The sequence below is a fragment of the Callospermophilus lateralis genome, chromosome 2 (assembly GCF_048772815.1).
Source record: "Callospermophilus lateralis isolate mCalLat2 chromosome 2, mCalLat2.hap1, whole genome shotgun sequence".
Lineage (NCBI taxonomy): Eukaryota > Metazoa > Chordata > Mammalia > Rodentia > Sciuridae > Callospermophilus > Callospermophilus lateralis.
The window spans coordinates 4,135,246-4,162,729 of NC_135306.1; the positions used below are offsets into that span (position 1 = coordinate 4,135,246).

General features: G+C 56.5%; 2 protein-coding genes across 8 annotated transcripts in view; one reads left to right on the plus strand and one right to left on the minus strand.

The window, feature by feature from the left end:
* Positions 1-108: 108 nt before the first annotated feature.
* Spaca9 (sperm acrosome associated 9) lies at positions 109-8,674 on the minus strand. Of its 7 annotated transcripts, XM_076843059.2 has the most exons (6): positions 8,313-8,674; positions 5,228-5,321; positions 3,581-3,761; positions 1,425-1,627; positions 918-1,065; positions 109-177 (listed from the first exon to the last, which is right to left on the minus strand). In XM_076843059.2, exons 3-6 carry the CDS (start codon positions 3,722-3,724, stop codon positions 166-168), a joined length of 507 nt encoding a protein of 168 aa, XP_076699174.1. In that variant the 5' UTR covers positions 3,725-3,761; positions 5,228-5,321; positions 8,313-8,674; the 3' UTR covers positions 109-165. The 7 variants fall into 7 exon arrangements, with proteins under 7 accessions (XP_076699174.1, XP_076699169.2, XP_076699172.2 ...); XM_076843054.2 differs by lacking the exon at positions 109-177 and having other exon boundaries at positions 200-1,065; XM_076843057.2 differs by lacking the exons at positions 109-177; positions 8,313-8,674 and adding an exon at positions 7,285-7,371 and having other exon boundaries at positions 200-1,065.
* An 83-nt stretch (positions 8,675-8,757) lies between these two features.
* Positions 8,758-27,484, plus strand: part of Ak8 (adenylate kinase 8) — a 61,604-nt gene continuing 42,877 nt past the window's right edge. The window contains exons 1-5 of the mRNA XM_077108628.1: positions 8,758-8,853; positions 11,232-11,316; positions 17,090-17,139; positions 19,548-19,661; positions 26,253-26,321. Of these exons, the coding sequence (XP_076964743.1) occupies positions 8,770-8,853; positions 11,232-11,316; positions 17,090-17,139; positions 19,548-19,661; positions 26,253-26,321 (402 nt within the window). The 5' untranslated portion in view covers positions 8,758-8,769. The remainder of the gene's footprint in view (positions 8,854-11,231; positions 11,317-17,089; positions 17,140-19,547; positions 19,662-26,252; positions 26,322-27,484) is intronic.

The following is a 27,484-nucleotide window of genomic DNA, read 5'->3' on the forward strand; positions in this document are numbered from 1 at the left end:
AGGGGCTTTGTCTGTGTGGTTACCTCCCAGTATCTTTTGATGTCTTGGGAGAAATGCAGGTTTTCTTTCAGGGAGAAGTCCCAGGAAACCAAATCAGCCAGGCAGAGGTGGTAGAACATTTTTTATTCTTGACTGTCTCCCCCCGAGGAAGCAACAATACAGAAGCTAAGTCGTCCCCTGCGAAGGGAAAAAGTAACAATCAGAGCTCAAAGCAGATGCATCACACAGTGTGTGGGCCTCGACTATGCTGTGGACATCAGGCCATGGTCCTTGCTCAGGAACCACAGACAGAATTCTTCTGGAGAGGTGGGCTCACTGCCTTTTTTTGGTCCAGGGAACTGAACCCTGAGGCGTTCCTTCAGCATCTGCCCCTCCCTCCATCCTGGGAGTGGGAGCATCCCTGTCCTGCAGAGAGTCTGTGCCTGCTTCCTGTGGCTGCTGGGGCAGGGAGCTGGATGGCTGCTGGGTGTGGCTCAGTGCCCTCACCTGGGACACCCTCTAGCAACACCATACTGTTTGGGCAACTCATTAAGTGGGGATCCTCTTCACCAGCACAGAGCTTAGAAGCAGGAAAGTTACAAGTGAAAGCAAGAGAAGGAAAGATTCTCAATGATGTATTGGCCCTTTTGGGGTTAACAGCAGGGGTGCCGGCACCAGCAGGAATGGATCCACAGGGGAGTCCACACTGGTTAGCAGAGCACCCAGCCGTGGAGCAGGCCCCTGGCCTTGAATTACAGTTTCCCACCGGGCGGCCTCCAGGGAGGCTTGGAATGTCCTTTGTCTCGCCCCCTGGGTTTGAGGCGGTCTTTTTCCAGCTGCCTACATTTGTGCTTTCTTAACCAACGCTGGGTGCCTGCGGTCCGGGCAGGACAAGCGGCTGCCCTGGTGACATTCTGACATGCTGCGGGCTCACTCACGTGCTGCAGCGCTTTGCGGGGCAGCTTCTCCGAGTGAGCGATCCACTCTTTCATAAGGTCCAGGACAATGGGGATGAGGCTGACCACACCACCATAGTGGTTCCTGGCCTCATCACAGCTGAGGTGGTTCACTACATCGTGAGGGTACCTGCAGGCCAGGAGAGGAGGGAGAATGGTGAGCCTTGCTGTGGGGACTGGCTGGCAGCTTCCAGGCCTGGTGCTAAGGCTGTGTCCCCACCAGGTCCAGCTCAGCAGGTCAAGACCGAGAGCCCCAGGTGATTCTGCTATGAAAGTCAGGAGCTGAGAACCACTGCCCTGTGGTGTCAGGAAAAACACGCTGCCTGGGTGCCCTGCTGTGACTATGTCCTGGTTTTAAATAGGTCTTCATTAATAGTCATCCCACGAAGGAAGTGTGCACAGCTACAGGGGAGAGCACCAGCTCAGTGTCCCCCTGGGGATCCTCCACAGCACACACCAAGGCCTCACCAAGGCCCAGAAGGGACTTACTTTGCTCTGAGGGTGCTCAGGTCATTGCTTTGGCTAACCAAGGTTTTGCATTTGTCAAGGATGTTGTTGGTGACTGGGGTGCCAGAGTGCATGGCCTCAAAGTGCTGGCAGAGCCTGTTCAGCTCTGAACAGATGTCCAGGAACATGAGCAGGATCCGCCGGTCTGTGGAGTTGTTACAGTAGTGTTCCATGTAGCTCTGCACCTGTAAAGGCCAGTCTGATGTGAGCTGGGGATATGCCGGCCCCCACTGGAGCAACCACCCGCGTTCACCAGGAGAAACCAGTAACACTTAGGCAATCTGACATCCAGACCACAACATACAGCTAACATCACTAAGTGTCCCAGGCACCGTGCAGAATGCTGTCTCACTCTTCTCTAAACCCTACACACTGGGTAGGTCTTCTTAAAATTCTTACTTTATAGATTAACACCCTGAATACTGGAGATTAAGAGGTGAAATCACCCGCTGGGGCACCAGTGGAAGTGGCTTAGCTGAATGTGTCTCCCAGCTTGTGAATGAGTGAGGCTGGGGACAGGGTGATCCATATGAGAAAAATGTTCCAACCACATCCCATATTCAAATAACAACTCTAGGAGTGGTAGGAGCTAAAATGCCAAAAATAAGACTTGAATGTATTTGAAGAAGACATACAAGGGTGCTAAGAATATTGATCCTCTGATCTACTTTCAACTTTTCCTTGCTGGCAGGGGGCTGGGGCCTCCCTGGGTGGGAGTCTTTCTCCAGTTATCTGATACCACCCAGTGACTGCATCTGAGGCCGGGCCAGGGCAGGAGGCCTGAGCTCCTGTGGAGAGGAAATGGGTTGGGTCTAGGTCCTATTAATTTATCACTCATTCCATACACAACTAACTGTCACCATGATCTGATGATGGGAAGGGTATCACTGCCTCCCCAAGTACCTGGAACTTTCTCAGGCTACAGAGCTTCCCTGTTGCTAAGGGATGTCTTCCTGAATGATCTAAAGTGGTTCTCAGGGGAGAGACTCCTGTCCACAACTGCATGGACACCACAGCATGTGGTAGCCACAACAGAGCTGTCACTGGGCTGCCTGGGTGTGTGCAGGCAGCCTTTGGACGCCTGGCTCAGGGAGGGCAAGTGGGGCTGAGAGCCAGCACTTGAGATGGGGCATCAGAGCGCAGGACAGGGTTTACAGAAGCCTCTGATGAGTCTAGGCGAGAAGGCCACTCCCACATGTCATGAAGCTCAGGGGCAGATGCCAAGGCAGACGGGACTCCAGCTAGGCTTGGAGACTGAAAACCTGTCCAGCGCCCTTAGAAAAAGCTCCAGGGGGATGACCTGCCTGCTTGTGCATCAGCCAGTGCAGGGGCATGTCATCAGCTGGTGGGCTCAGGGTCAAGAGCTAGTGCGTCTGGCAAAGGTTGTGTGCTGTTCCTTTCTGGATGTTCAGCTTTTTTCAAATTAAAAAATTGGGGAAGTGGGACATGGGTTTTACAAAAACCAGGGAAACAATGTTTTCTGTCAGCAAGGGCTGCCTGTTCTCTGTGGCTGCTTCTCCAGAGCTGTTCTGAGCCCGGTACCCACCCCCACCATCTTCACAAGCAGCTGGGCTTCAGCAAGCTTGCTTCCTCACAGTGGCCTCTTTACAGTCCAGGCCTGGCCTATGGGTGGGGGTCCTAGCTGCACTGTGGCTCAGGCCCCTAACGTCATGGATGGTCTCCAAATCCTGCAGAGCAAACTTGGACAACAGCTAACCCTCAAGGAAGATTTTTGCAAAAGTGACTAGCAGTTTCTCAGTACCCTGCAATATGTGGTGACAAGGACCATATCCATCTCAATCACCAGTAAAGCTCCACTGCTCAGCCCACAGTGGGGCCAAACTTGGGCCAGCAGTTTTTCATGATGGTTCCACTGAATATGCATAATATACGAGAAAACTGAGGCTTAGTGAGGTAAGTAACCTCACTGGCCCAAGGTCACAGAGGTGGCAGGTGGACTTTGACCTTGGCTGGATGAGTCTGGTAGGTGAGGAATGGGGGGAACTTATTCTATCAGTTAGGGTCTGAGTCCTAATCTAATTCAGGCACAAATGTGCTTCTCTTTCCTGGGCTCTTTCAGGTGTGGGAACTGGGCTGGGGAGACTCCCGTGACCAGGGTCAGCCCTGTCAGGTGCCACCTGTTCGATGCTGGAGATGGGCCGGATCTTGTCATGTGCGTTCTCCCTGCAATGCTCCAGAGCTGCGATGAAGGTGAACTGCTGCTGTTGGAACAGCTTGTACTTCTGCTCAATGCCACGGAGGGTCTCTTTGGCCTCATTCATGGTTGTCCTCTGTGCTCATTTACAGGATAGGAGAGATCTACAGGGAGGAAGAGGGCCGTGAGGCCCCAGGGGCCAGAAACAAGGAGCCAGCCCCAGAGGGAGGGAGGGAGGGAGGCTCTGGAGAGAAAGATTCCCAACCTGCTTAGCCTATCCCCACAGCCCTGGGGCACAGGGACTGTTTGTTTGATCCCTGCTTTTACAGAGAAGGGAACCAGGGTCCTAGGAGACCACACAACTCACTCAGGATCTCCCAGGTTACCCATGACCATGCTAAACCTGACCCTTGTCCATGGACAGTCTCCCATGCAATGTGACTTCCTTCTCTCAGGACAGCTTCTCTCTTCCTTGGGCTTCTACAATTATGAGTGTCTATACACACACACACACACACACACACACACACAGCCTCCAGGGCCTCCCTGTGGTGCCAACACAACCCGGGAATCAAGGGGTATGCCCATAGGAGGAAAAACCAGCAGAACACCAGTTAAGACCAAATGACTAAGACACCAGCCACTGTGCAGGTGGGAGAGTGGGCTAGCTGGGAAGGGTCCGTGCTGGGTTGTTCAGTGTAAGTTGCAAGTCCCCCTACTCTGCGTTTGGGCAGGGGCCCTGGCCTCAGTCCACGTCATGTGCAGGCCTGGCCCTGATTAGGAACATTAACTGTACCCATGGTGCCACAGGCTGGCCCCGGTGGGACGCAGGTAGCCCAAGAGCTTCTAGAATCCCCTGTGAGCAGAAAGGGCAGAGGGTTCTGTACTCTGACTCCTCAGTTTTTCTGAGCATGTGAAAAATGTTGCAGATTTATGGAATGTTAGAGCTGGAAAGGTCAGCAGGCCAACTCCCCTTCACTTCCAGGAAGGAAGTGGAGGCCCAGAGACACCCCAGGCTCTACACTTCCTGATTAACCAACATTCTTACCCCTGCCACATCTGCCTATGCCTCATGAGTGGGGATCAGAGGAGTCCGCTCCAAGGTAGGGACAAGGTGTCCCCAGTGGAAGGGGCAGGAACACAGCAAGGATGGGCAGGTCTCAGGTGGAAGAGTGAAGACAGGATGGATGTGGGAAGAATTCTTCCTTCCTGTCCCCCTCGGCACCCTGAGCAATGAGGAGAGTTTGAGTTGGGAGCACATCTCTGCTGCAAGAGGAGATGGCAGCACAGACGGACAGAAGATGTCTCCACAGATCATGGGCACAGTGAACCAGAGGATTTGAGAGGGGTAGCCCTTCAGTTGGATGAGCCAGCTGAGGGTCCTGAGAGGCGTGCCCCACAACCCTGAATAGGCAGGTTCAGGAGAGTGCCAGCCAACAGCAGGAGGACTGCCACTCCCCTGGCGGCTGGTGTGGGCCTGTCCAGGCTAGGCGGCCTCCTTCCCCTCAGGCTCCCCATACTCAGCACAGCGTCTGACGTGGGGAAGGAAGGGCAGGGAGGCTGGGGCCCACTGCTGACTGAACACCTGCCATATCTTTGGCCCCCTTCCCAGGGGGCAGAGATGGCATACCTGGGCACACTGGGTTTCTGTGGTGCTTCCTGTGCAGTTGGGTTCACCACAACTAGGACTAGGGTGAGGAAGGAGTCAGCTGCCTCCTGCGAAACTTGAGGGGGAACCAAAAAAAATCAGTAATCGAGAGAAAAATATTTTTTAAAAAGTGAATATAAGGGCTGGTTCTGGGGCTGAGGCTGAGTGGTAGAGTACTGTCTGGCATGTGTGAGTCACTGGGTTTGATCCCCAGCACCACATATAAATAAACAACATAAAGGTATAAAAAATACAACCAAAAAAAATTTTAAAAGTGAATACAAAACAAAAAATTAGAAATGAACACAAAATTCTACAAAGAACAAAATGACAGAATTTTAAGGAAAAACAGGACTGATAGTGCCGTGCCACACTAGAGCCTGTGGCAAAAGGAAAATTCAGTTAATAGTATCTGACTTTTACTTCAATTTTTGATATTCTAAATGGATTTTAACATTACTTTTGATTTTTAGAAAATACTGTTAAAAACGTTGATCATTGAGATTTTTGGTGCCACCTTACGTTTTATTTTTTTTAAGTTGTTGATAGACCTTTATTTTATTTATTTACATGTGGCGCTGAGAACCAAACCCAGTGCCTCACACATGCTGGGCAAGTGCTCTGCTATTGAGCCACAGCCCAGTTGCCTCTTTTTTTTTTTTTTTTCTAAAGAGAGAGTGTGAGAGAGAGAGAGGGAGAACTTCCCAACATTTATTTATTTTTCTAGTTTTCGGCGGACACAACATCCCTGTATGTGGTGCTGAGGATCGAACCCGGGCCACACGCATGCCAGGCGAGCACGCCATGGATCGAGCCACATCCCCAGCCCCCAGTCGCCTCTTAAGTGCTGTGCCAAGGCAAGTGCTTACTTGCCCCACCCTAATCCAGTCTGGAGTTTGCAAAAGACTCAGAGGGAAGACCTAGAAAGTCACAGTGATGCAGAAATGGGTTTCCAGGGGAGAGAGTGCACCCAGTCAGGCTGGCCTTTGCCCACAGTGCTGTGGTCAGAGTGGTTAAAATGGCCCTGGCTCCACCCCTGTGGCTGACCTCAGGCAAGCTACTCCTCAGTGTCCTAACATGCCATAGGGAGAGAGCAGCATTAGCTGCCCAGTCTTGGGATGAACACCAGATGAGGTGACAGGTATAAGGTGTAGACCCTGGGCCTGCAATATGATAATACCATCATTGCAGCCACTAGAACTATTGGGATCAAACTCTGCAAGCGATGGCAGGGGATTGCCACAACTGTGTGCACCTGGAAGGAAGCAGGGGCTGCTGAGGTAGGAGAGGTGGAGAGGTGGGACTGTGGGCTGGGTTGAGGGGTGGGGAATGCAGGAAGACTGAGCAGTTGCAGAAGAGGGCAGCAGGCAGGCCCTGTCCTGGGGTCAGGCTGGGTGTTCAGAAGAACCACTGGAGGCTTCTAAGCCAAGGGGGTAAAAACATGGCAGGCATTTGCTCACTAGGTCTTCACTTTGCCAGATGCTGTCCAGGTACAGAGATCTATGACACTGGCCAAAGTGGATAGGTCCCCTGCCCTGGAAGAAGCCACCTGTTAAAGAGTGGGAGAGGGAGATCAATCAGGGCATAGATGATGACATGAAACTGCTTGGTGGGCATGTGGGAGAAGCAGGTCGTACAGTCTCTGCAGGAGGGACTTTGGGTGGATGTGGTGCAGGGCAAAGGACAGGTATGCTCCAGCCCTAGATCCTGGCTCACCCTGTCCTCATGAGAACAGTTGGTCAGGGCTCTAAGTAAATAAGCCCTGGGCATGCTTTACCTTGAGTTATCCCCTCAGCCTAGAAATGAGAGGCCATGTTATTTCACAAGCGGAAATGAGCAAGCCTGGACTCCTCCAGCAGCCTGCCTTTCTAGTCTGGGCTTTTGGCTCCCTCCCTGCTGTTCCTTAGAGACAAACTTGCTACAAATCAGACTGGCTGGGGGTGGGGACAGGTCAGATTGCCAGACCCCTTCTAGGGTTCAACCACCAGCTAGACCCTGGGCCTCATACCCACTCCTACTAGACTTCCCCCATTACCCACCTCAAAGCAATAGGGACTAGGATTTAGGGGGCTGAGTCCAGCTCCCTGCCATCCTCTTGGGGATTCCTGAGACTGCCAAGTTCTCCAAGGATACAGCAATACCTTGGCTGGTGGCCCCAAGAGCCCCTGAGAGCAAAACTGACTTGGTTCTTGATCCTAGCAACTTGTGACATGCACACCAGGAATGTCAACGAGAGGAGCTGTAATAAGCTATCCAAAGTGATCATCCCTTGAACAAGAGCTCTGCAGCCAAATTAGTGTAGATGAAAGGTACAGGGTGCAGGCACTTCTGGATCTAGGGAAGGAGGGAGGAAAAAAATGATTACCTGATAGGTTTTAGGCTTTAATTGATTTGTATTTTCCCAGGCTGCTAAAGAAGATTAAATCATGGTATGAAAAACGCCTAGGGCTTAAAATAAATGAGGAGAAAGGTACATCATTTCAGAAATGTCCAAGAAGCAAACTGAACTTCTCTGCCACAAATTGCAGGCTTGGTTATTGTGTTCTTTGTTCGGGGGAGATAGCTTCCTTTTCTTCCCCAGCTGTCTTTGGGTTTGACAAGCCCACCAAGATGTGTGCACTTTGAGAAAGCAGTTTTGGGGGAAAAAAGGCAGCACTGCTGGTTTTACTTTGGAGGGTGTGTGGGCTGGAGTCAGGATGCCTACTTCCAGTTCTGGATCTCCCTCTGCTTTGACCAGTGACCCTGGGAAAGATTTTCCCCCTCTCTGAGCCTCAGGTTATGCATCTGTAAAACGAGGGACTCGTCAGTCTGATTCTCCAATTTCTTACCTGTAAAATGGGAACGACAGCGCCTATTTCACATGGCTGTTACAAAGATAAGATACTACTACTACTACACACAGCGGTCTCTGCGCATCGCGTGCTCACTGACTGCAAGACTCGGTCCAGAGGCTTCACTAACGCGCTCCGGCACCAGGGAGGGAAGGGAGGCACAGAGCAGGCAGCTGGCCAGCCGGAGCCCCCCGGCCCGCCGCGCCGCGTCCCGCCCGCCCCCTCGGCCCCTTTACCCTTGCTTGTGCTGGACGGGCACAGAGCGCTGGTTGGCGTGACTCCGTGGGCGTCTGGGCCCCGGAGGGCGGGGAGGCCCTGCTTAGGACTCGGGAGGCGGGAGTGGGCGGGGTGGGCGCCGGCGGGGGCGGGCCGCGGTGCGATTGTGACCGCGGGGCCGCGCTCGGGTCACGTGGCTGCCGGGCCGCGCCGGGGTCGGGAGTCCGCTGGGGTCGCGGGCCGCCGCGCGGGCGCCCTCCCGCCCGGAACGCCTGCGCCACGTTGCAGACGGGGAGGCGGAGGCCGGGAGCGGGGAGCCGGCCGCGGGCCGGGCGGGCGGGGGCGGCAGCGGGGCGCCTAGGCTGTCATCGGGCCACCTGAGGCCCCGCGAGGGGCGTGGGCGGGGCGCGGCGCGCTCTGATGACGCAGCTGGCGGCGCCCTGGCTGCCAGTTGCTAGGCAGCGCGCGCCGCGCGACATGGACGCTACCTCGGCCCCGCATCTCATCCCCCCGGAAATGCCCCAGTACGGGGAGGAGAAGCACGTCTTCGAGCTGATGCAGGTGACCCGAGCCGCGCCGAGGACGCCCACTGCGGGGCTCCGAGCTCCGCGGGCCCCGCAGCGTCCCCGCCGCCCGCGCCCTCGGGCGCAGCCTCGGGCCCGCACGCCACAGAGCCGGCCCGGCTGCTGGGCCCGGCTGCGCCCGCCTCCAGCAGCCGAGCCCCCCGCGGAGCCTGCGGGGCTCGCGCGGTCACCGAGCGGGGCGGCGCGTTGGGCGGCTCAGGGGCCATCCAGGAGGGCTTTGGTGCCCTGCCAGGGGGCCACCCAGGAGGGCTTTCCGCTGCCTCTTTCCAGTCCTTCCCTGCTTGGATGTTTCCGCCAGAGTTTTGACCATTTCCTTTAACATTTTTAATTTTAGAAAAATTTCTGACTCGGAAAGTCACAAAAATAATATGGATGTCAGGTGCCAGTGGCACACACCTCTGTAATCCCTGCTTCTTGGAAGGCTGAGGCAGGAGTATCAGAAGTTCCAGGCCAGCGTGAGCAACTGTGGCCTTGCTCAAAGTAATCTTTTCAAAAGGGCTGGAGGTGTAGCTCACAGACATCACTCCTGGGTTCAATCCCACAAACAGTGTGGAATTCTGGTCTAGCCTCGCCCAGGTTCCCCCAGTGACCACATGGAACACAGCAGGAGTACCTTGTCAAAATCTGAAAACTGATGTGGGGCATCATACTACAGGCTTGGTTTGGATGTGTATGTGTGTGTGTGTGTGTGTATCTGAAATTTGTGAGATGTATAGATTCATGTAACTACCACGTCCCCCTGTTTTAACCAAATCATTTCTTGAAGTCAACCTACTTTTAAAAGTTAACTCCTTTTTCTACCATGCGGCCAGCGCAATGGTTTCATTAATGAGGTTCTTGGCATAAAAATTAGCTAGCGAGATCGAAATAAACACACAGACTCAGTTACCTTTTTCTATGACCAGGTCCGAGACGGCTCCCCTCTCTGGTTCCCTCCTCTAACCGCCCGGCAGGGCAGCAAGGATTACTCAGGGCTAGCAGGAGAGAGAGAGAGCGAGCACGCCAGGGAGTAGCCTTTTATTGGGGAGCAAGAAATTCAGGGGAGAATTCCATCCAATGAAGGTTGAAGGGGGGCCGCACTCCAAGGTCAGGGTCAGTGATTGGGCCTCCGGGGTCAGTGGTCAGTTACACCCCCACACGGACAGGTTCTCTCATCAGGAGAGGGCCGGGAAAGCTCCGACACAGCCAGAGCGCCTCAGACCCTAACCGGGAGTCACCCAGTCACGTGTGAGAATGGCTTCCGACACCTTTTGCCTCATCTTAAGCAAAATCCTTGAAATTATAGATTTGATGAATTTATTTTTTCTTATACACATTGAATATGCAACCACATCATCATGAGCGAACTGTCTAAAATCCTCTCAGTGCAGCCAGTGACAGGCAAACATGGATTTAGTCCACCTGTTCCATTGAAAAGGTGGAGGAGCTGAGACTCAGAGGAGGGAAGGGACTTGCCAGTGAGACCTGGAGTGGGGCTGGGACCAGGACTTGTGTCACACGTTGGTGTTCCTTTTACTGCTCCACACCTCCTCTGCCTTCAGGACTGAAGCCCCTTCCTCCTCGTCCCACCAGCCTCACTCATATCAGCCAGCAGTTAATTTCTGTGCCATTTGTTCAAAAGCCCTGGCAGCTGCTTGCCCTTAACATGTTTGTTCAAATGGATTAAATGGCCAGAGTTTTACCACACTTGGGTGATAACTATTCTGCCCCCTCTGGAAGGACCCAGGTAGTAGCAACCCAGGTGGTTAACTGTCCCCAACAAACAAATGTGCTGGGCACCTACTGGGATTGTGACGGGCCCTGGGGATCCACACAGACAGATCCACAGAACCCATGGCCTGCTGGGGGAATGATCAGGCAGGCAGGGACAAGGTGAGGCAAGTGCAGGTGTGCCGGAGCATGGGACAGATGTGGGTTACCTAGTGCATATGATCAGAAAGGTGTGTTCCCATTGAAACCTGAGGACCCAGTAGAAGGTGGCTAGGACAAGAATGAGGAAGAAGCCTTCCAGGCTAGGAAATAGCTCTGCTAAGACTCTAGAGAGGCCGACAGGGAGGTGCCTGAGAACTGGGAGGAGGCTTGATGGGAAGTACAAAGGGAACCAGGGGAGAAGGCCCTGGGACAGCCTGCTCTGAGTCAGGGTGCTGTCCTTCCAGGTGCCCCCCCACACCACCTTCCCCGCCTCATGCCTCTGCTCATGGGGACTCCAGCAGATGCCAGATGGGGGAGGGGCTAGGTCCCAGTTTGAAGGCCTGTTTGGCAGGGTGCAATGGAGAAAGAAGGCCCATGTCTGGCAGCCGTGGCAGCCAGGGCCCCTCAGGGTGCTAAGTGCTTCTGTCTGCCCTGTGCCCACAGACCATGCTGGAGCAGCTCCTGATCTACCAGCCTGAGGACCCCATCTCCTTCCTGATCAAGCACTTACAGCGCGACAATGATAATGGTGAGCACTCAGTGTGCAGGCCCCTGCTCCTCCAGAGCCCCTGCCCGACCCTGGCCATAAGAGGAGCCACTCTGTCCTACTTTGTTTGAAAGGAGTTGGAGCAGGGTGAGGAGGAGCTTTGACAACTTGAGGTGGTTAATTGAAAAATGCCTTCGTTTCTTTTGGAACGCAACTAATAAAAATTCTCTTGCCAAGTTATTAAAATGCAAACCTCAGAATGGCCCACGGAATCAATTATTAATGCCTCCGCCTGCCCTAGCTGATGTCGCCTGTTGGGTTTAAGCTCTCTGATCAGTCCTCTTGTCAGGTGTGTTTGGTTTCTGGTCTACCTAGACATGCGAGCACTGGGCTTTTCAGACGGTCTCATTATCGGTGCCAGCTAATGAGTTCCAGAGCTCCCCAAGCCTTGGCCAGGTGCAGGTCAGCCAGACCCCAGGCCAGAGTGCAGAACCAGTAAGAGGGGCAGGGGAGGCCCTGGAGCAAGCAGACCCCTCACTCCAGTGTGCCTTGGGCCGATTTGCCAGGTGGAGGATTGAGCTGTCAGGGAAAACCAGCGTACTGGAGCTTTGATAACTCACCAGAGCATGGCTGCTTTGAGGAGTCAGTGCTGGTGTGGCTGAAAGGGACAAGGCCTGAGGTGCCTGAGGTGGGTCTCAGACAGCCTCAGGTGAGGAGCAGCACAGGTTGTTGGAGGGGGAAGAGGGTTCATGACTGCAGTGACCCATGGTCTCAGGCTGGGCTGTGGTGCATCAGAGGAACGTGCTTCTTGGACCCCATGCCATTTCGTAGATCTCTGCCCTGGGTTCAAAGAAAGCCCCACTGGTGCCCTTTTCTGAGTTTGCAGGTGGGCACGGGTGGCTGGCCATTGGCTCACCCAGCTGGGGTTGATGAGCGCCCATATGCCCAGGTGGAGGCAGAGCCATGATGGGGGCTGCCCACCAGTCTTCCCCGCAGCCTCACTGGCTAGACCTGGCTCACTGTGCCCTACAGCGACTCTCCTGGGAGACCTGTTCCCTGTGGGTTGTCATGTGGGGCGCGAGGCTCCTCCGCAGCCTCAGCAGCGTTGCTTCATTTTCAGAGGGAAAGTTTCTGCCTTCCTCTTCCCAACCCTGAGGCAGAGCTGGAGCTGCATGGCTGAGCTCCGCCTGTTACTGCAGGGCTGCTGGCAGCACTACTGTCCTGGGCTACCACCAGCAGTGGCAAAGGAAGCAGAGGGACAGTGAAGTCAAAGGCAGACCAAGGTGGAAGTAAAAGCAAAGTGAAACTCAAAGGGGAAGGGAAGCCGCGGCCAGGTGAGGCAAGAGAGGGCCCAAGCGCAGCCCAGGAGGCAGGGAGCTTCCACAGCCCCACCCACCCGAGAAGGTCACTGTCTCCAGGGTAGGAAGTGACAGTGGGGTCCTTGCCCAGGCTTGGTGCCAGTCTCCCTCTCTGTGAAGCGGTTGTGTTCAGTGAGCTGCAAGCGGGGCCATGAAGCCTGGCCTATTCCTTGGTGGCCAGTGACGGCCGAGGGGATGACAAGCCCACTTGCCCCTGTGGGGGACAGGGGCTTGGCAATTGTGATGTTCAGCTTTTTGTTGGTGAAGAGCTTAATGAGATTTTTGTACATTAAAAGCTGTGCTTGGTGACAAATGCCTGGGGTGGTGCTGGCACTTCCTACCTATCCTGCCAGGCGCCTGCAGGCCCTGCTCTGTGGGCTGAAGCCACTGACCTCCAGGCTTCACGGGGCCCTGGCCTAGGAGCTTGAGAGTCTGACCCAGAGGCCACCTTCTCCTCACGTTCCCACCTTGCTGCTCTGCCTGGGGATTTTTTGGTGTCACACTGCCCAGTGCATCAGGATTTTGAAGTCCCAATATCATTCTGGTTTGGATGCAGCTGGTGTTGGCTGGATAGCCACTTCCTCTCTTTAGGACGGCCCCCCTGTCCCCCCCTCATCTGTGGCTTTCCAAAGGCTGCCCTCCACGGAGCTGCTCCTTCCTCCTGTTTGCCTTTGCTCTCAGGCAGGGACAAGAATCCAGACCCGCTCCTTAGCTCCCAGCCACAGGTGCCTTCCTCCGCCCTCAAAACTTTCCAGCCCAAGGGCTCCCAGGTGTGGTCGCTGGTCCTGGTGCACCCCACCCCCAGGCCTTGGACTGGCAGCTTTTGTGGATGTGGGGACATTCTGTCCACAGGCTTCCCTCCCCTTGCTCTGGCCCCCTCACAGGTGAAGCACAGCCTATGTCAACCTGTCTAGTTCAAATTATTGAAAAGCAAAAGGTAAATTCAATTATATGGGATCAAAAGATGCTACCCCTGACCTATCAAAAGTACAAAATGCCAATTTTTAAATTTTCATTTTTGTTTTCAGTTATGTGGGGAAATTACCATAAATTAAAAATATTCTGGAGCCTTCATAGAATAGTTTACCACACTGTTCTAGGGAGGGTGGGGCACAAATTGCTTTTGTGGCTTTTCTAAGAGTTGCCTGGAGCCAGTTCAAGCCAATCTTATTGTGTTCTAGAAGACTGCTGAGGCTCGGTGAGGTCATGTGACACCCAACAAATATTTCCAGTGTCCTGGGTAGTTATGGGATTGGCATGTCTCCTTCTAGCCACACGGTGGCCTGAGTTAACTGGAGCCAGGCCCTCAACCCTCTGCTTCGGGCTGCAAGGTCAACTTGAACACAGGCAACACTGGCCACGGCTGGGGGAGTGGAGCGCAGCTCTGGACTCACTCTGCCCGAGAGCCAGCGTGCAGGAGGGTGGGGAGGGAGCCACAGCAGGGCTGGCAGCCCCTTCACCACGAGGAGAGCAGATTTAGTACAAAGTGAGCATTTACAGTGGCCCTGGGCAATATTAGAGCCGGCGCTGGTGAAGGTAATGGTGTGTTTCGTCTCCTATCAAACGTTTGTCCAGGAAAGCTGTGTATTAAGCTCAATACCTAAGGGGTTCCTGTGAATTTTAAATCATGCTCCTAGTTAAACCTCAAAAGGCTCTGTGGATGGAAAGGTTCTTTGATTTCCTTTGAAGTGGTTGGAGGAAGTTGATTACTCTTGGCAGTCAAGCAGCCTTTTATGACACTGTTTATAAATAATTACTTATGAGCAGGCTGGAGCTTCAAGGTGTTAGATTTTAAGAACTGAAATTAATCACATAAATGAGTGTGAGAAATTAGGTGGGGGAAAGGCCGCGGACGTTCCCCTGTTAAAGCATTTTTATAGATGTGTACAATTTGGGAGCCACCTACAGAAACCCGGAGGGGGTCCCCTGGTGTCATGGGCCCAGGAACTTTGCCAGAACAAATGCAGCACGTGGGATTTGGACTGGTCCCAGAATGCCCTGGTGCCGTGCACTGCCCTTCCTCTCAGGCGCCACCAGCCCTGAGCCCAGCCCAGTCTGGCCGGTGTTCTGGGGCACAGCAGAGCCTGTGCTGGGAGCCCCTTTAGGGCACTGGGCACACTCTATGGCCCCAGGGCCAAGCCAGCACCCTCCTGGCCTGAGTAAGGCTTCACTTCATGGCATGAGGCCTCCTGCCTTTGTCCACCTCCCTGCTGTCCCTCTCTGCAAGCCGTCCTTGGTACCCCAGCTCTAGTCTCACCTGACTAGGTGACCCCAAAGCCACTTCAATTCTAACCAGACCCTCAAGTGTATTCCCCACTGTCGAGGCTTCTCACCCAGGGTGAGGGCCCTGCAAGGGCCAGAGAGAGAATGGGCCCCCAAGTCCCTGTCCTGGCCCCCACCCCAGATGTTGGAAGGCCTTCTAGGCTTGTGTGATGGCTGAGGCCTGGGCCTGTGCCTCAGCTGCCCTGGTCACATGAGCCTCTCCCTGGTATCTCCACCAGGCCTGGTTCCTGGGCAGCAGTGGCAGAGTGGAGCCTGTGGCTCGCCTACCCACGTCAAGAGTGTCATGGGCACAAGCTGCAGTGTGTGGTGCCCTGCCCAGCCATGCTCGTACCCCTGGACACTTGGTGGCCTTACTTGGCGGGCAGCCCTGGGCCTGCTCCCAGCCTGTGCGGGACTCTCCCAGCCACATTGGTCTTTGATTAAACCCCTTTTCTGCTTGACTCACATCTGGCTCCTCAGCTTGTTCCAAGAATGCAGGCTGGAGAGGGAGCTCTCTGTCAGATGGCAGTAATGGTGGTGACAAGGGTGGTGGATACTCGGTGATCACAGCCAGCCGGCCAAGGGGGCCCCCATGGGTGCTGCAGTGGGGGTGGCAAAAGGGATGAGCCTTGGTACCCGCCCCCAGGGTCATGGTGTTTCTGCTGTGGGATGAAGCTCTCCAAGGTGGAGGTGGCCCTGCAAGAGTGTCTGCGGCGGTTTGCTGAGTACTCCTGGCACCCAGTACTCCTGGGCAAAGGCCAGGCTGGAGGAGGTACTCGGGCTGCCCTGTGCCTGCCTCCCATGCCCCTCGTTCACACTGCCACCAGCAGGAAGGGCTGTGGGCTTTGAGAAGCAGTCACCTCCATTCCAACATCAGGGCCTGGCAGGCAGCTTTATAAACAGAGTCGTAGAGAACCTCAGGGGGTTACAGCAGTTTGTTAGGGACCCATAAAAGCCAGGTGGCAGCAGAAAGCCATGAGCTGGGGAGAGAGCACTTCCCTTGCTGGAGACCAGAGACCAGAGGCTGCAGGTCAGCCCCGTGCCCAGCTGACTGGCCACTTGGAGCCATCCAGCCTGCTCTTCTCAGCAGCCTCCAGCCAGCGTGAAGAGTGCTCTGGAGCTTGTGCCGGGGGTCAGTGAAACTTGCCGCCTTTTCCCTGAAAATGAAAGTGCTGTGTGAATTTGGGCAAAACTCTGTTTAAAGCCAAGCAGCCTGGCAGGGCATGGTAGTGCTGACCATTAAATTGCTGTTCAAGAGGACAGCACCTGGCTCCTTCACTGTCTGTCCCCAAAGTAGGTCATACACATCTCTCTGTCTGCATGGTTGAGGTTCCTTCCCGCTGGCCTGGCAGGAATGGGCTCTCCGTACAGACAGTGACCTGTGCCCACGCAAGCAGGGCCTGATAAGACGACTCCCTTCCCACAAGTGGGGGGAGGCCACGTAACCAAGATGGCGCTCAGCAAGAGGCCACTGCAGGTTTGTCTGTCCAGACACAGCGTGCTGTTTCCGCAGCTTGACCCCACGCACATGCCTGCTGCTCCCCCCAATGGTGGTCTTCGCGCATGATCTTCAGCACATGCTCCCAGTATGGGAACCGCTTCGGGAATCCTGCAGGGCCAAGAACATTCCAGAGGCAGGGCTGTGGTGACACATGAGCTGCCAGTGCCTTCCATTTGCATAGAAATGCTCATATTTGAAACAAAGACTTTCCCGTCTCGGGTTTTATAAATCTAGCCCAGGCGTCCCAGGCTTTTTTCCATTATTTTCCTCTATAAAATGACGGGAATACAATTTGCTAAGTAAAAAGGCATAAATATAAAAAGAGCTTCGAAGGTCGATTTACATAAAATACAACTTTGAGAGAGTGTCCCTGAGACAAAGTCCCTGTTTAAAATGCTTTATGGTGTTTGAAATCCCAATTGTTCTTGATATTTATTAGTTTGGCAAACAAGTTGCTATGTCCACGTCCCCATGGAGATAGAAAAATAAACCATCTCAGTGATCACTTACCTCTCTAAACACAGAGAATATGTTCTATGGTGCGAGCGTCTCCGAGCCACCGGGTTACAAATGGCCGTGTCACCGGCAGAAATGAAATTTGGGGAGGAGAGAGATAAATACACCCAGCACACTGTGGGCATGGGAGGCTGCTTGTCTTCCTGAGCGGTGACATTCAGGTCTTTTTATTCCACAGTGCCGAAGATTGTGATATTAGGTCCACCCGCCTCGGGGAAAACAACTATCGTAAGTGTATCATATTAAATGTTGGGGCGCCGTGATGGCTCATTTGTGCTCCAGCAGGAAGGAGCCCAGACCTCAGTGAGCTGTCAGCAGAGCAGGGCCGTTCCTCTTCTTTGCCTCTCTTCCTTCTTGTTTCCTTGTTACCAAGCCCATGTGTGATCCTGGTAGAAAACCTAGAAAAACCAAAAATGCCCTTCCCCTTCACCCAGAGACAAGAGACTTCAACACTGGGGATGCACCTTCTGGAGTCTTGTCATGCCTACATGAATGGGATCTTTTTATTTTAAAAATATTGTTAGTTGTAGGTGGACACAATATCTTTATTTCATTTATTTATCTTTATGTGGTGCTGAGGATGGAACCCAGGGCCTCATATATGTGAGGCAAACGCTCCACCATTGAGCCACCACCCCAGCTCCTTGAGTGCTACCTTTGCACACCCTTAACTGGAGCCTAGGAGACATCTCAAGAAGTTAGAGTGTTTGGTCTTAAGAGTCAGCCTTTAAATTTTGATTATGAAATATATTGAATAATCAGAAAAGCACAAAACTAGATTATAGTTATTCATGTGCCCGACTCCCAGATCTTACCCATGCATATCATTTTGCTCTTTTCTTTGGTCTCTCTCCATTTTAAGGAGACTGTGCTTCAAAGATGCAGGAAACAGCTCAGCCCTCCTCACTCCTATGTGACTCCTCCCCCAAGGCAAAGGCTGACCCGGAGCTGCTATGGGGATTGAACTCAGGAGCACTCGACCCCTGAGCCACATCCCAGTCCTATTTTGTATTTTATTTAGAGACGGGGTCTCACTGAGTTGCTTAGTGCCTCACTGTTGCTGAGGCTGGCTTTGAACTCGTGATCCTCCTGCCTCAGCCTCCCAAGCCACTAGGATTATACAGGCATACACCATTACGCCTGGCTCCTTTTTTTAAGTGCCACCAACATGTCAAAATTTGAGTCTTTCTGCCTTCTAAAATCTTGTTGGCGGACAGCAGCGAGCCTTCCCCAGTGACCAAGTCACTGCTCTGCACACTCCTTGTGAACTAGACTCATGGGGCAGCCTGTTCCCAATTAACTGGCATCTTTATTCCTAAAAGGAACCGAGCTGGCTCCTTACACAGAGCACCTTGCATCTGCTGTGCCTTTGGAGTTGTGTAGCTAATGCTTCTGTCCACCTGTCAACTTCCCTCTGTCTGTCTCGGACTCCCCAGCGTGGGGCTGCCAGCTGCACTCCTGTCCACAGCCAGCTCCCCAGAACCCAGCCTCTCTCGATGTTTTGCTTTAGAAACTGGGGGCTTCCAGGCCCATGGGTCGTCAGCATTACCAGGGTGCTTTGAAAAATGCCAGTTCCTGGGCTTCTCTACAGATGGACCTCATCAGAATCTCCCAGGACAGGGCTCAGAAAACCAGTTGGCAAGGCTCCCTTGGCACATTGTGACACAGGGACCTTGAATGACGGTCTGCGTTTGACAGACATGGCACCTATTCACTGAGCTAGGTTGTCAAGGAGGGTCTAGCTGCTCAGGGGAGGCTCTCCCTTTGGGAAAGGGCTTTTGTCCTGCTACCGTCAGGGCCGTCTTTGCCTTGCTCAGGCTCTTCTCTGATCACTAGGAGGGACTTGCCGGTCAGAGCAGCCTAGAGCACAGAGACCTTCCTTTGTCAGGTCCCTGCAAGGTTGAGGTCATCGAGTTTGTCCCCTGAAGAGGCAGGTTTGAAGCTGGAAGCTGGTATTGAAGCTCACACCTCATGGTGAACTCACCACCTCACCTGGGCCTGTGTGGGGACGCAGACTTGGAGTTTCCAGTGTGAGACCCACACAGGGCTCTTCCCACTGTTGTCCCTGACGCATCCTCTAGCAGGAGCAGGAGAGTTAAGGTCCACACAGCCCAGGTGCTGAAGTGGCCACCAGCTGAGAGCATTTCACTGCCTTGTTAGGCGGTAAACGTGTCCCCTCTGGTAGACTACACACGGCAGTCATCAATGAACTAAAATTAGTTCACTGATGCCCCAAGTTTAAGAAAGAAATGAGTAATGAGTGTGGCTTGTGACCGTATTTCTGTCTCCACCTTTCCTGGCCTAACCCTTCCTTGAATTAAAAACCTGTGGTCCACAGAGCTTGGAAAGGCAGGCCCAGGGCAGGGAGGCCCAGGGCAGGGAGGCCCAGGGCAGGGAGGCCCCCCACCGGGAGGTTCCCCACCTCCCCACCTCCCGGGAGCCTGGGGCTGGCGGAGCAGGTGCCGACAGGCAGAAATCAGGCCGGGAGGGACTTTGCGGGTTTGCCTTCCTGTGGGGTCTCCCTCCAGCCACAAATACTGACGCCTCCCCCGGCAGCCTTTTCGGTCCACCATAGAGGGGCCTGGGCACGGTGTGGCGTGACTCTTGATGCCCTCGCTGGGCTCCCCTTCCCTCAGGCAATGTGGCTCTGCAAACACCTGAACAGCAATCTCCTCACCAGCGACAACTTGATAGAAAGAAAATCTTCCTCTGTGGCTGAGGAAGCCAGGAAGCATTACCAGAAATTCAAGGTAGGACTGGCCTGGCTGCGGGGGCTGGGCAGACTGACAGCCTTCCAGCACCCCGACCCCCGCCCCTCTGCCTGCCTGGCGAGGCTCCGTTTCCTTTGGGTTGACGGGCGGGAGGCTGGGGTGAAGTGAGACCCCTTGGGCTGTGCTGAGGAAGTGGGGAGCAGCGTGCCTGCTGGGGAGGGGCGTTTGGAGTGAGGAGGGGCCGGGCTGGCTCCTTTGCTGTTTAGTGGTCTCCATCCTGCAAATGGTGGACCTGGTGGCCCACACAGGGTCACCCAGGGCTGAGCTTGGCTGTGGGTTGAAAGGGTGTCAGCACCTCCAGCTGATGGAAAGCCCCAGAGCTGGACCCGAGGGGCATTTCTCCTGGCACAGTGTCCACCCTCAGGGCTGGGCAGCTCCCATTTAGTCTGTCCCTTTCACGGCCACCGTGGGCGCATGTGTGAGGACTAGATGTGCTATTTCCAAGCACCACCCCGCCAGCCTCATGTTTGCGGAACCTCAAAAGGAACCTCAGGGATGAGAAGTTGTTTCTCTTTAATTCAAACAGAAACTCAGTCTGTCAGAGCAGGGGGCAGGGGCCTGCCGTCTGGCGTGTCTCCCCGAGACCTCTTCTCCTGTTTGTGAGGGGCACGGGGAGGGGGGAGCAGCCTGGGGCTTCAGGGCGCTCCGTGTGTGCTGGGCTCTCCGGGCCTTCCCTTGGCCTCCTGGTCTGCCTACAGACTTAGGCCACTACTGGACCCCTCAGCCCTTCCGTGGCTTAAAATTGAACTCAGGAGCACTTGACCAGCCAGCGTGCTACGTGCCAGCCAGACCCGCCAGCTGTCACCTCACACCTGAGACAGAGCACATGTGATGGTCGACGGCACTTTCAAGCCAAACTTGCAAACTTCAGTCAGGCGCCACGCGAAAGGACACTTGTGTCCACAGCGCCCTTCAGGTGGAGTAGCAGATGAAGACGGTTGCCAGGAGTCTGACAGAAGTGGAGAGTTGAGGGCACCATGGGGGTGGGGCTCTGGGTCCACCGTCCCTGGGTCCAACAGGTTCCTCCTGCCTTGTGGTCAGTTCAGCTCTGTCCAGGCCTGACCCCCAGCAGGAGAGACCTCTAGTCTCCCTGTGTCTGTCTTCATCCAATGGCAAGTCCCTGCCATGAGTACCTGTGGCCACTGATCCTCGAAGAACTTGGAAGTGGTTTCCAGGCCTCAGGGGGCCACCAGTGAGTGGTGGCTTGCAGGACAACTCTCCTGACCAGTCCCTGGCTGCAGGTGGCAGGAATGCCCCAGGCTGCTCAGAACGTGGACCTGAAGGGACACTGACTCCGGGGACATGGCTCAGCAGCCAGGGATCACACTGGGCTTCTCTCAGCCTCTTTGGGGCGCACCCTCTCACCCCATTCTCTGCGGTCCCCTCCTCCTCCTGCCTCTCCTGCCCGTGCTCTCACCACTCGAGACCACCCCTCTGTCCCAGGTCCTGTGTCTTCGGCCTCGTTCTCAGGAGAGGGCTCTGCGAGCCGGCTGGGCAGTGTGCCAGGAGCAGTCAGCTGTGGCAGGTGGGGGAGAGGCAGGTCCCGGGCTCGGGTGGCCTGGACGGCAGCCTGATGGGGGACAGGAAGGCCTCACTCAGGGCGGTCGGTCACCTGCAGTGAGTCACGGTCCCCCAAGTGCCCCCACAGTCTTGGGGGACAGAGCTGTGGTCACAGATTCGGGAACACCTACTCTAGGGGGTAGGAGTAGGGTTTGGGCAGGGGCTCCCCAGTGCCTGCTTTCCGTGTTGGGGAGGCAGCTCATCTCTAGGCTGAGATTCCTGAGGAGGTTCACAGAATTCAGCCAGGAGGAGGAAGTTCAGGAATTCCTCCTGGGCTTCGTTACGCTAATTACCAGCCCATTTCAGACCTCATCCAGTGCTTCCTGGGACGTCTTGTTGGGGGGAAGATGAAAGCCAAGGTCGTGGCCCGTCCCCCTTGCTGCGGAGGGAGGGCCGCCCAGGCAGACCGCCCATTAAACGTCCCCTTCAAACTGGCTGCTGCCTTGAGTCTTTTAAGGCTCAGCTCCATTTGCCAAGCCCCCTGTTCCCTGAGTCCTGGCTCTGCCTCCCTGGTGAGCTTTCTCACCGCTGGTGCTGACCCAGACATGGCCCCCGGACTGCTGCCTCCGTGCCCTCTCAGTGCTGGGAAGATGAACTCCTCCTGCCCCCCGCAAGGCCGGCCTCCCTGGAGGCCAGCAGCGTAACACTAAGCACAAGCCAGGGCCCGCGCCCCGCAGGCCTTCTCTCCGCCAGTCAGTCGGTGGCAGCTGGTTGGCTAACACATCTAGACTCATGCTGGACCACCTACTAAGCGCTAGGCCCCAGCTGGGGGGGAGGAGGGTACAGGCTTCGAGGGCAGGGTACCCTGGGGCCATGTGCCATTGTGCCAAGCAAAGCCTTCGCCCTGCCTCTGGGCACACACAAGGCTCAGTCCTCCCAAGAGTGCTGAGCAGTTCCGGGAAACAGGCCACCGGCTCCGCTCGTGCTGCGGAGTCCTGTGCTGTCCTCCTGCTGCTGGCACCCGTCTCCAGCAGGCCTGCTCCTCCCTCCTGGAGGCCGAGCCGAGGTGGGCCCTGGTCCCCTCTCCCGTCCTCCCTCCCTCCCTCCCTCCAGGCACTGGGCGCTGGAGAGAGACAGGCCTGGTGGAGGAGGGTGGCAGCAGGTGACCTGAGGAGGGGTCTCTGAGGAAGTCTCCTAGGCTCCCCGGGGAGCTCGGGTACCTCCCCGCAGGAGCCTGGCAGGGAGCGGGGAAGAGACCGGCACCTCAGCTCGCCCACTTCACCCCTGAGCAAATGCCACGCCCCGTGGTGACCCAGGGACAGGGCTGGTGTTAGGCAACCGCTGTGGCAGCACAGTGTGAAGAAGCCAGTCCAGGAAAAGCCAGTGGCCGTGGGGCAGCGCTTACCCGGTGCCTCTCGGAGCGCCTCTGCCCAGGAGCCCCAGAGCCAGCGCTGTGGCCGGGAGAAGGTCTGTGGGCAGCAGGGAGCCCAGAGGCCAGGGGCACTCCTGTGACCAGGGGTGGCTTCACCAGGCTCTGTCCACTTGTCCCTCCTTCTCCCCTGAAAGCCAGGCCCTGGGGTTGGGGGGGAGCCACAGAGCTCAGGAAGGAGACGGCTGGCAGGGCTTCAGGGAGAGCGAGAGCCCGCTGCTGACGCGACACATCAAAGCTGGCACGGAGACAGCAGAGTGGCAGGGACTGGGGGCCTGGACGGCCTTGCTCAAAGCTGCGGCCTGTCCCCCGCGGTGCAGCCTGCAGGGGTGCCGCGCCCCGCCCACCTGCCGCCTTTCAACCCCGTCCTCCGCCGGCACCCTCCTGGGCCCTGACTGGCGTCCCTTGTCCCTGTCCCTGTGTTGGAACATGCCTCCTGAGCCGGTGCTGTCAGGAGGAAGACAGCCCCAGGATGGAACCAGCTCTCCTGGGGCGGGGGGAGCCCTGCAGCCCCCAGTCTTGGGGGGCTTCCCTGGACACCAGCAGAAGACACCTCCTTGTCCCTCGACCCTCCCTGGGCCTGCGTCTTTCTCCAGGGGCTGTCCCCCACCACTGCCTCCTGTCGCTTGAAGGCCTGTGGGGAGAGCAGGGCCTGGTGCCCCATGGCAGAGCGGACCGCGCGCCTGGCCACTGGCTTGCACCAGAGGTCGGGGCACAGTGTGGGGGCCGGGGCTGAAATGTCAGGGGACCCAGGTCTCGGAGGAGGGTGCAGCAGGGCCTGCTGTAGGCTGCCCCCGCTCCGCCCCCTCCTCCCCACCCATGTCAGTCCCCTGCCTCTGCTTTCAGGTGGTCTTCTCTGTCCGCTTCATAGAGACCTGGTGGCCCCCGACTTTCAGGCGAACACATTGCAGACCCTATTCCCAGGCGAGGTGCTCCCTCCCTCGTGCTCTTGTCTGCTCTTCTTCTTTTTTTTTTTCCCAACTCCACACCCTGGAGAAGCTGCTCTGGGGGCTGCCCGGTTTCTCTCTTTTTCTTCATTCCCTCACAGCCCTCATGCCTGCAGAGTGGCTGCTCCAGCTCCAACTCTTACACTCTCTTCTGATCTGATGGAATAATGATTCCTGCCTCCAATTCCTGCACTAATATCCTGGGCCTGGGAATGAAAATGGGTTGGGAATAGATTGGAGGCAGCTTCTGTGAAAATCACATGCTTAGGGGTAGGATGGATCTGAATGTGAGGTTGGTCCCACCTAATTCTTATAAGTTGAGTACAAGAGGGTGACTCCTCAAAGGAAATATGGGGAAGAAATAAGAGCAAAAGCCACAACATTATTACTGATTTCTGCTGGTGAGGTAGATGAGGCCTAAAGAGGTCCAGGCTTGTCCAGGGTCACCCAGCTGGCTGGAGCTGCAGCAGCCATTATGTAGCTGAGAGGGAGGAGCTTGCCCAGGGCAGAGGTCGGGGAATGAGCCCTAATGCTGAAGATGAATCTCTGTCCTCTGTAACAGAGGCTGCACCAGGAACCCCCGGTGCCCACCAGTGACCAGTGGGCCTTAGTGTGTAGAATGCCTTTTTACTTCCCCTGTCCTTAATTAGAGATGTGGTTGGGAATGGGAGGACATTTTTGGCTCCTGGTGTTCACTACAGGGAGAGGTGACAAGGATTAGACAGTGGCTCCCCTGAGCAGAGCCGCTTCCTCATCTAGTCCTGCAGGCATCCGGGGTATGTGAGGTGATGATGGCCACCGGTCCACCCTGACCTCGTCCTGCGTATTACCTCATTTAATCCCCACGGCTGCCCTTTGAAGCACATTCTCCTCATCTCCTTTGCGGATGAAGAAGCTGGGGCCTAGAGCACTCAAGCCCCTTGTCCAGGGTCATCTGTGGGCAGCATCTGGGCCCACACCTGTGCAGAGCCCCTTGGGGCCTCTCTGGGGCTGTCCTTCCCTGCTCTGCCCTTTCTGCTCCCCCTGGCAGCCGCCTCCTAGTGGAGTCTTGCACTGGACCCTTCAACCCTCCTGTCCAGCCCTGAGGCCAGTTCCCCTGAGTGCCTATCCCCAGGACAGCCCTTGCTCCACCCTCAGATGTCCCCGTCCAGCCTGCTCTTGTCGGGAACTGCCCCAGGAGTGGGCAGCCCCCGCCCGCCTCCCCTGCTGTGCGCAGGCAGGTGCCCCCGCTGTCCAGGGCTCGCCTTCATCTGTGCCAGCGTGAGCCCAGCCCGGCCTGTCCCCTCGCTGGGGCGGGGCCAGGTGTGCCTCAGGCGGGAGGCCTGCTCCCCGCCGCACAAAGCACGCACAGAGGCCGCCATGGGCGCGTGCCTTAGCGGCACCTTTTCTGTGTCACAGCCTGCTCGAGGAGCCCTGGGACATGCCAGCTGTGTCCCCTGAGGTGCTCTTCACCGCACCTGGGGACAGGACCTGGTCACTGTGACCCCTTACACATGGCTTCTCAAGTCAAAGGCCCGGCCTCTCCTCCCACATCATGTCAGTGCTGCCGGGCGGCCAGAGCCTGGGGACAACTGCGAGCCGAGCACCGTCACCGGTTGGTGGAGAGGGCACGAGGCAGCTCTGCCTGCACCTCAGCCAGGCGCCCCCGTGGGCCTCGGCAGCCCCTGGGGACAGGGTGGCCCCATGTAGCTGGGGGTGTGGGCTGGGCTGGCCTGGAGGCTCCTGTGTGGGGCCTGGGAGATGCTCCAGCTCTCAGGGACCTTGGGCAGAGGGGACTCTGGGGAGGGGTGGGCAGGGCGTGGGCTGTGGGCGTCCAAGGCTTTGTGAGTTCAGCTCCGACGTGGCTGTGAACCCAGACCTGGGCTGTGCTGAAGAGGGAGTGCAGAGAGATACCGCCCAGGGAGGCCGGCTCCGCCTTCCTGCCCTGGCCCGTCCCGCTGCCCTGTTTGTCCTGCCAGGCTGAGTGGACGGGCAGAGGGCGCCGCGCTTCAAAGACGGCACTGGCTAGACGTCTTGGCTTCCAGCCCTGTTCTGCCCGCTTGACTGTGTCACCCTGGGGACAGGCCTTGACTCCCACCCCAGCCCAGCTCCCTCCTCTCTAAAAAAGGGATAAGGACAGTGCGGCTTGAACAGGGTCATTGGGCAACCAAGCCGTCCCTGCTCGCAGCACGGACGAGGGATTTGAAGCTTCGTGCTCTCATCTGTCAGCTGGGCCCTGGGATGGTGGTCGGTTGGCTGGTACCTAGCTGCCACTCTCTGGGGAAGCCCCTCTCCACAGCACCTGACCACTCTGTGATGTGACACCACCCATGGCCAGTGTGCCGTTGCCACCAGTAGTCACCAAATGTGCAGCTGGGAAGAGACACGCGCTCTTCTCACTGCCTGGGCCCCTTCCTGCGCACCCTGTGAGGGCACCAAGCAGTGAGAGCTGCCCTCTCCTTGCGAGCTCTGCCCTGTACTGGGGACGCTGACATACCGCCACGCGGTTAGTGCAGCAAGGAGATCCTGGGGCGAGGGGCAGCGGGCGGCCCTGCAGGCCAGGCTTGGGGGGCCTGGGGTGGCTGGCGGAGCTGCCTCGGGTGCTGACGGGCACTGGATGGGCACGGTGCTGGCGGCTGAGGCAGGAGGGCAGTCGGGTGCTGCCAGCGTGGGCTCTCCCTCACCGTGACCCTCAGGCGGTCTTCCTCCCTCTAGAGCGTCCCCAGCCCGCTGCTCATCAAGCTGGTCCAGCAGCGCCTGACGGACGACGACTGCGTCAAGAAGGTGAGACTGCTGTGTGGCCCCCGTTGGGGGCTCTGCTGTCAGGACAGAGGGAGGGGACATGCTCATCTCCAGGGGCAGGGATGGCCAGACCTGAGGAGGGGGCCCTCTGTGGGTGTGTCCTTCCCTGTGGCTTGCCATGGGGACTGGAGGCTGGCGGCTCCCACCAGGGCCCCTGAAGGAAAGGCCCGGCCCAGTTGGAGGGTCCCGGGAGAGAGTCCAAGCAGGGACAATTGCAAAATCGTGCATGTGGTGGGAGGGGACAGGACAACCAGCACATGTCAGCACCCAGGGTCTAGCTGCAGCCGGGAGCCGTTACATGTTGTCTTAATTTCTTCAAATAATTCCCTGCACTGTTTCAGAAGAGCCGGGGCCTGGGTGAGGAGTGGCCGCAAGGTGCCCTGGGACCAAGAAAGGGGCAGGCAGGTCCCAGCCTGCACAGTGCCACTCACTGGAAATCTGGGAACAGAAGAATGTCGCGGGGGGCGGGGGGCAGCAGGATGGGGCATCCCTACCCGCTGAAGGAGGAGGAAGGGGTTTCAGTAAGCTGGCCGAGGGCGGGCAGCAGCTGCAGTGGACCTGGCTCTCTCAAAAGCCACTCAGGCGTCCAACACCAGTCAGTCTGCTGCCCGGGCCTCTCTTAAGGCCCCTGTCCCACAGGGCCTGGGACGCATGTTCAGGTCACCTGGAGGAAAGTGGTAGTTCTGACCAGGATGGCCGCGGCCCTGTCAGCTGAACCCCAGGGGCTCTGTGTGCTCCTCTCCTGGCCCCAGGGAGGGCTGTGCTGTCCCCAGGACCCTGGGGCCTGAGCTCACCTTGTTTTCGTTTTTCTTTCTCTCGGTTCTCAGATCTGCCCGGTCCCTGGACTTCCTCCTCCCCTGGGTCTCTCCCTGAGCCATCCAGAGAGTCCTTCTGCTCTCGGTTCTGAGGTCACTTGGGCCTCTCGGGCTCTGCTTCTCCTTCCCTGGCCAGGAGGGACTTCCTAGTCACAGCTGCTGTGGGGTCTTTGGGGGAGGCCTGCTCGGGGTGGGGTTGGCCAGCCAGCACAGGGCCAGGCCGGAAGTTCACCGACCACTTGACTTGGCTGCGGCCTGCCTCTGGGTGGTTTGCCCCCCAGGTCCGTGTGCTGGGAGCTGGATCTGGGGGTGGTGCTGAGCGGGAAGTGG

Excerpts from the sequence above, each read along its gene's own strand:
- Spaca9 (XM_076843055.2), bottom strand. The coding sequence starts at position 3,724 with ATGAATGAGGCCAAAGAGACCCTCCGTGGCATTGAGCAGAAGTACAAG. Across the intron at positions 1,628-3,580 it reads CCATCTCCAGCATCGAACAG|GTGCAGAGCTACATGGAACA; the intron begins GTGGCACCTGAC and ends TGGCCTTTACAG. Across the intron at positions 1,066-1,424 it reads CTGAGCACCCTCAGAGCAAA|GTACCCTCACGATGTAGTGA; the intron begins GTAAGTCCCTTC and ends CCTGGCCTGCAG.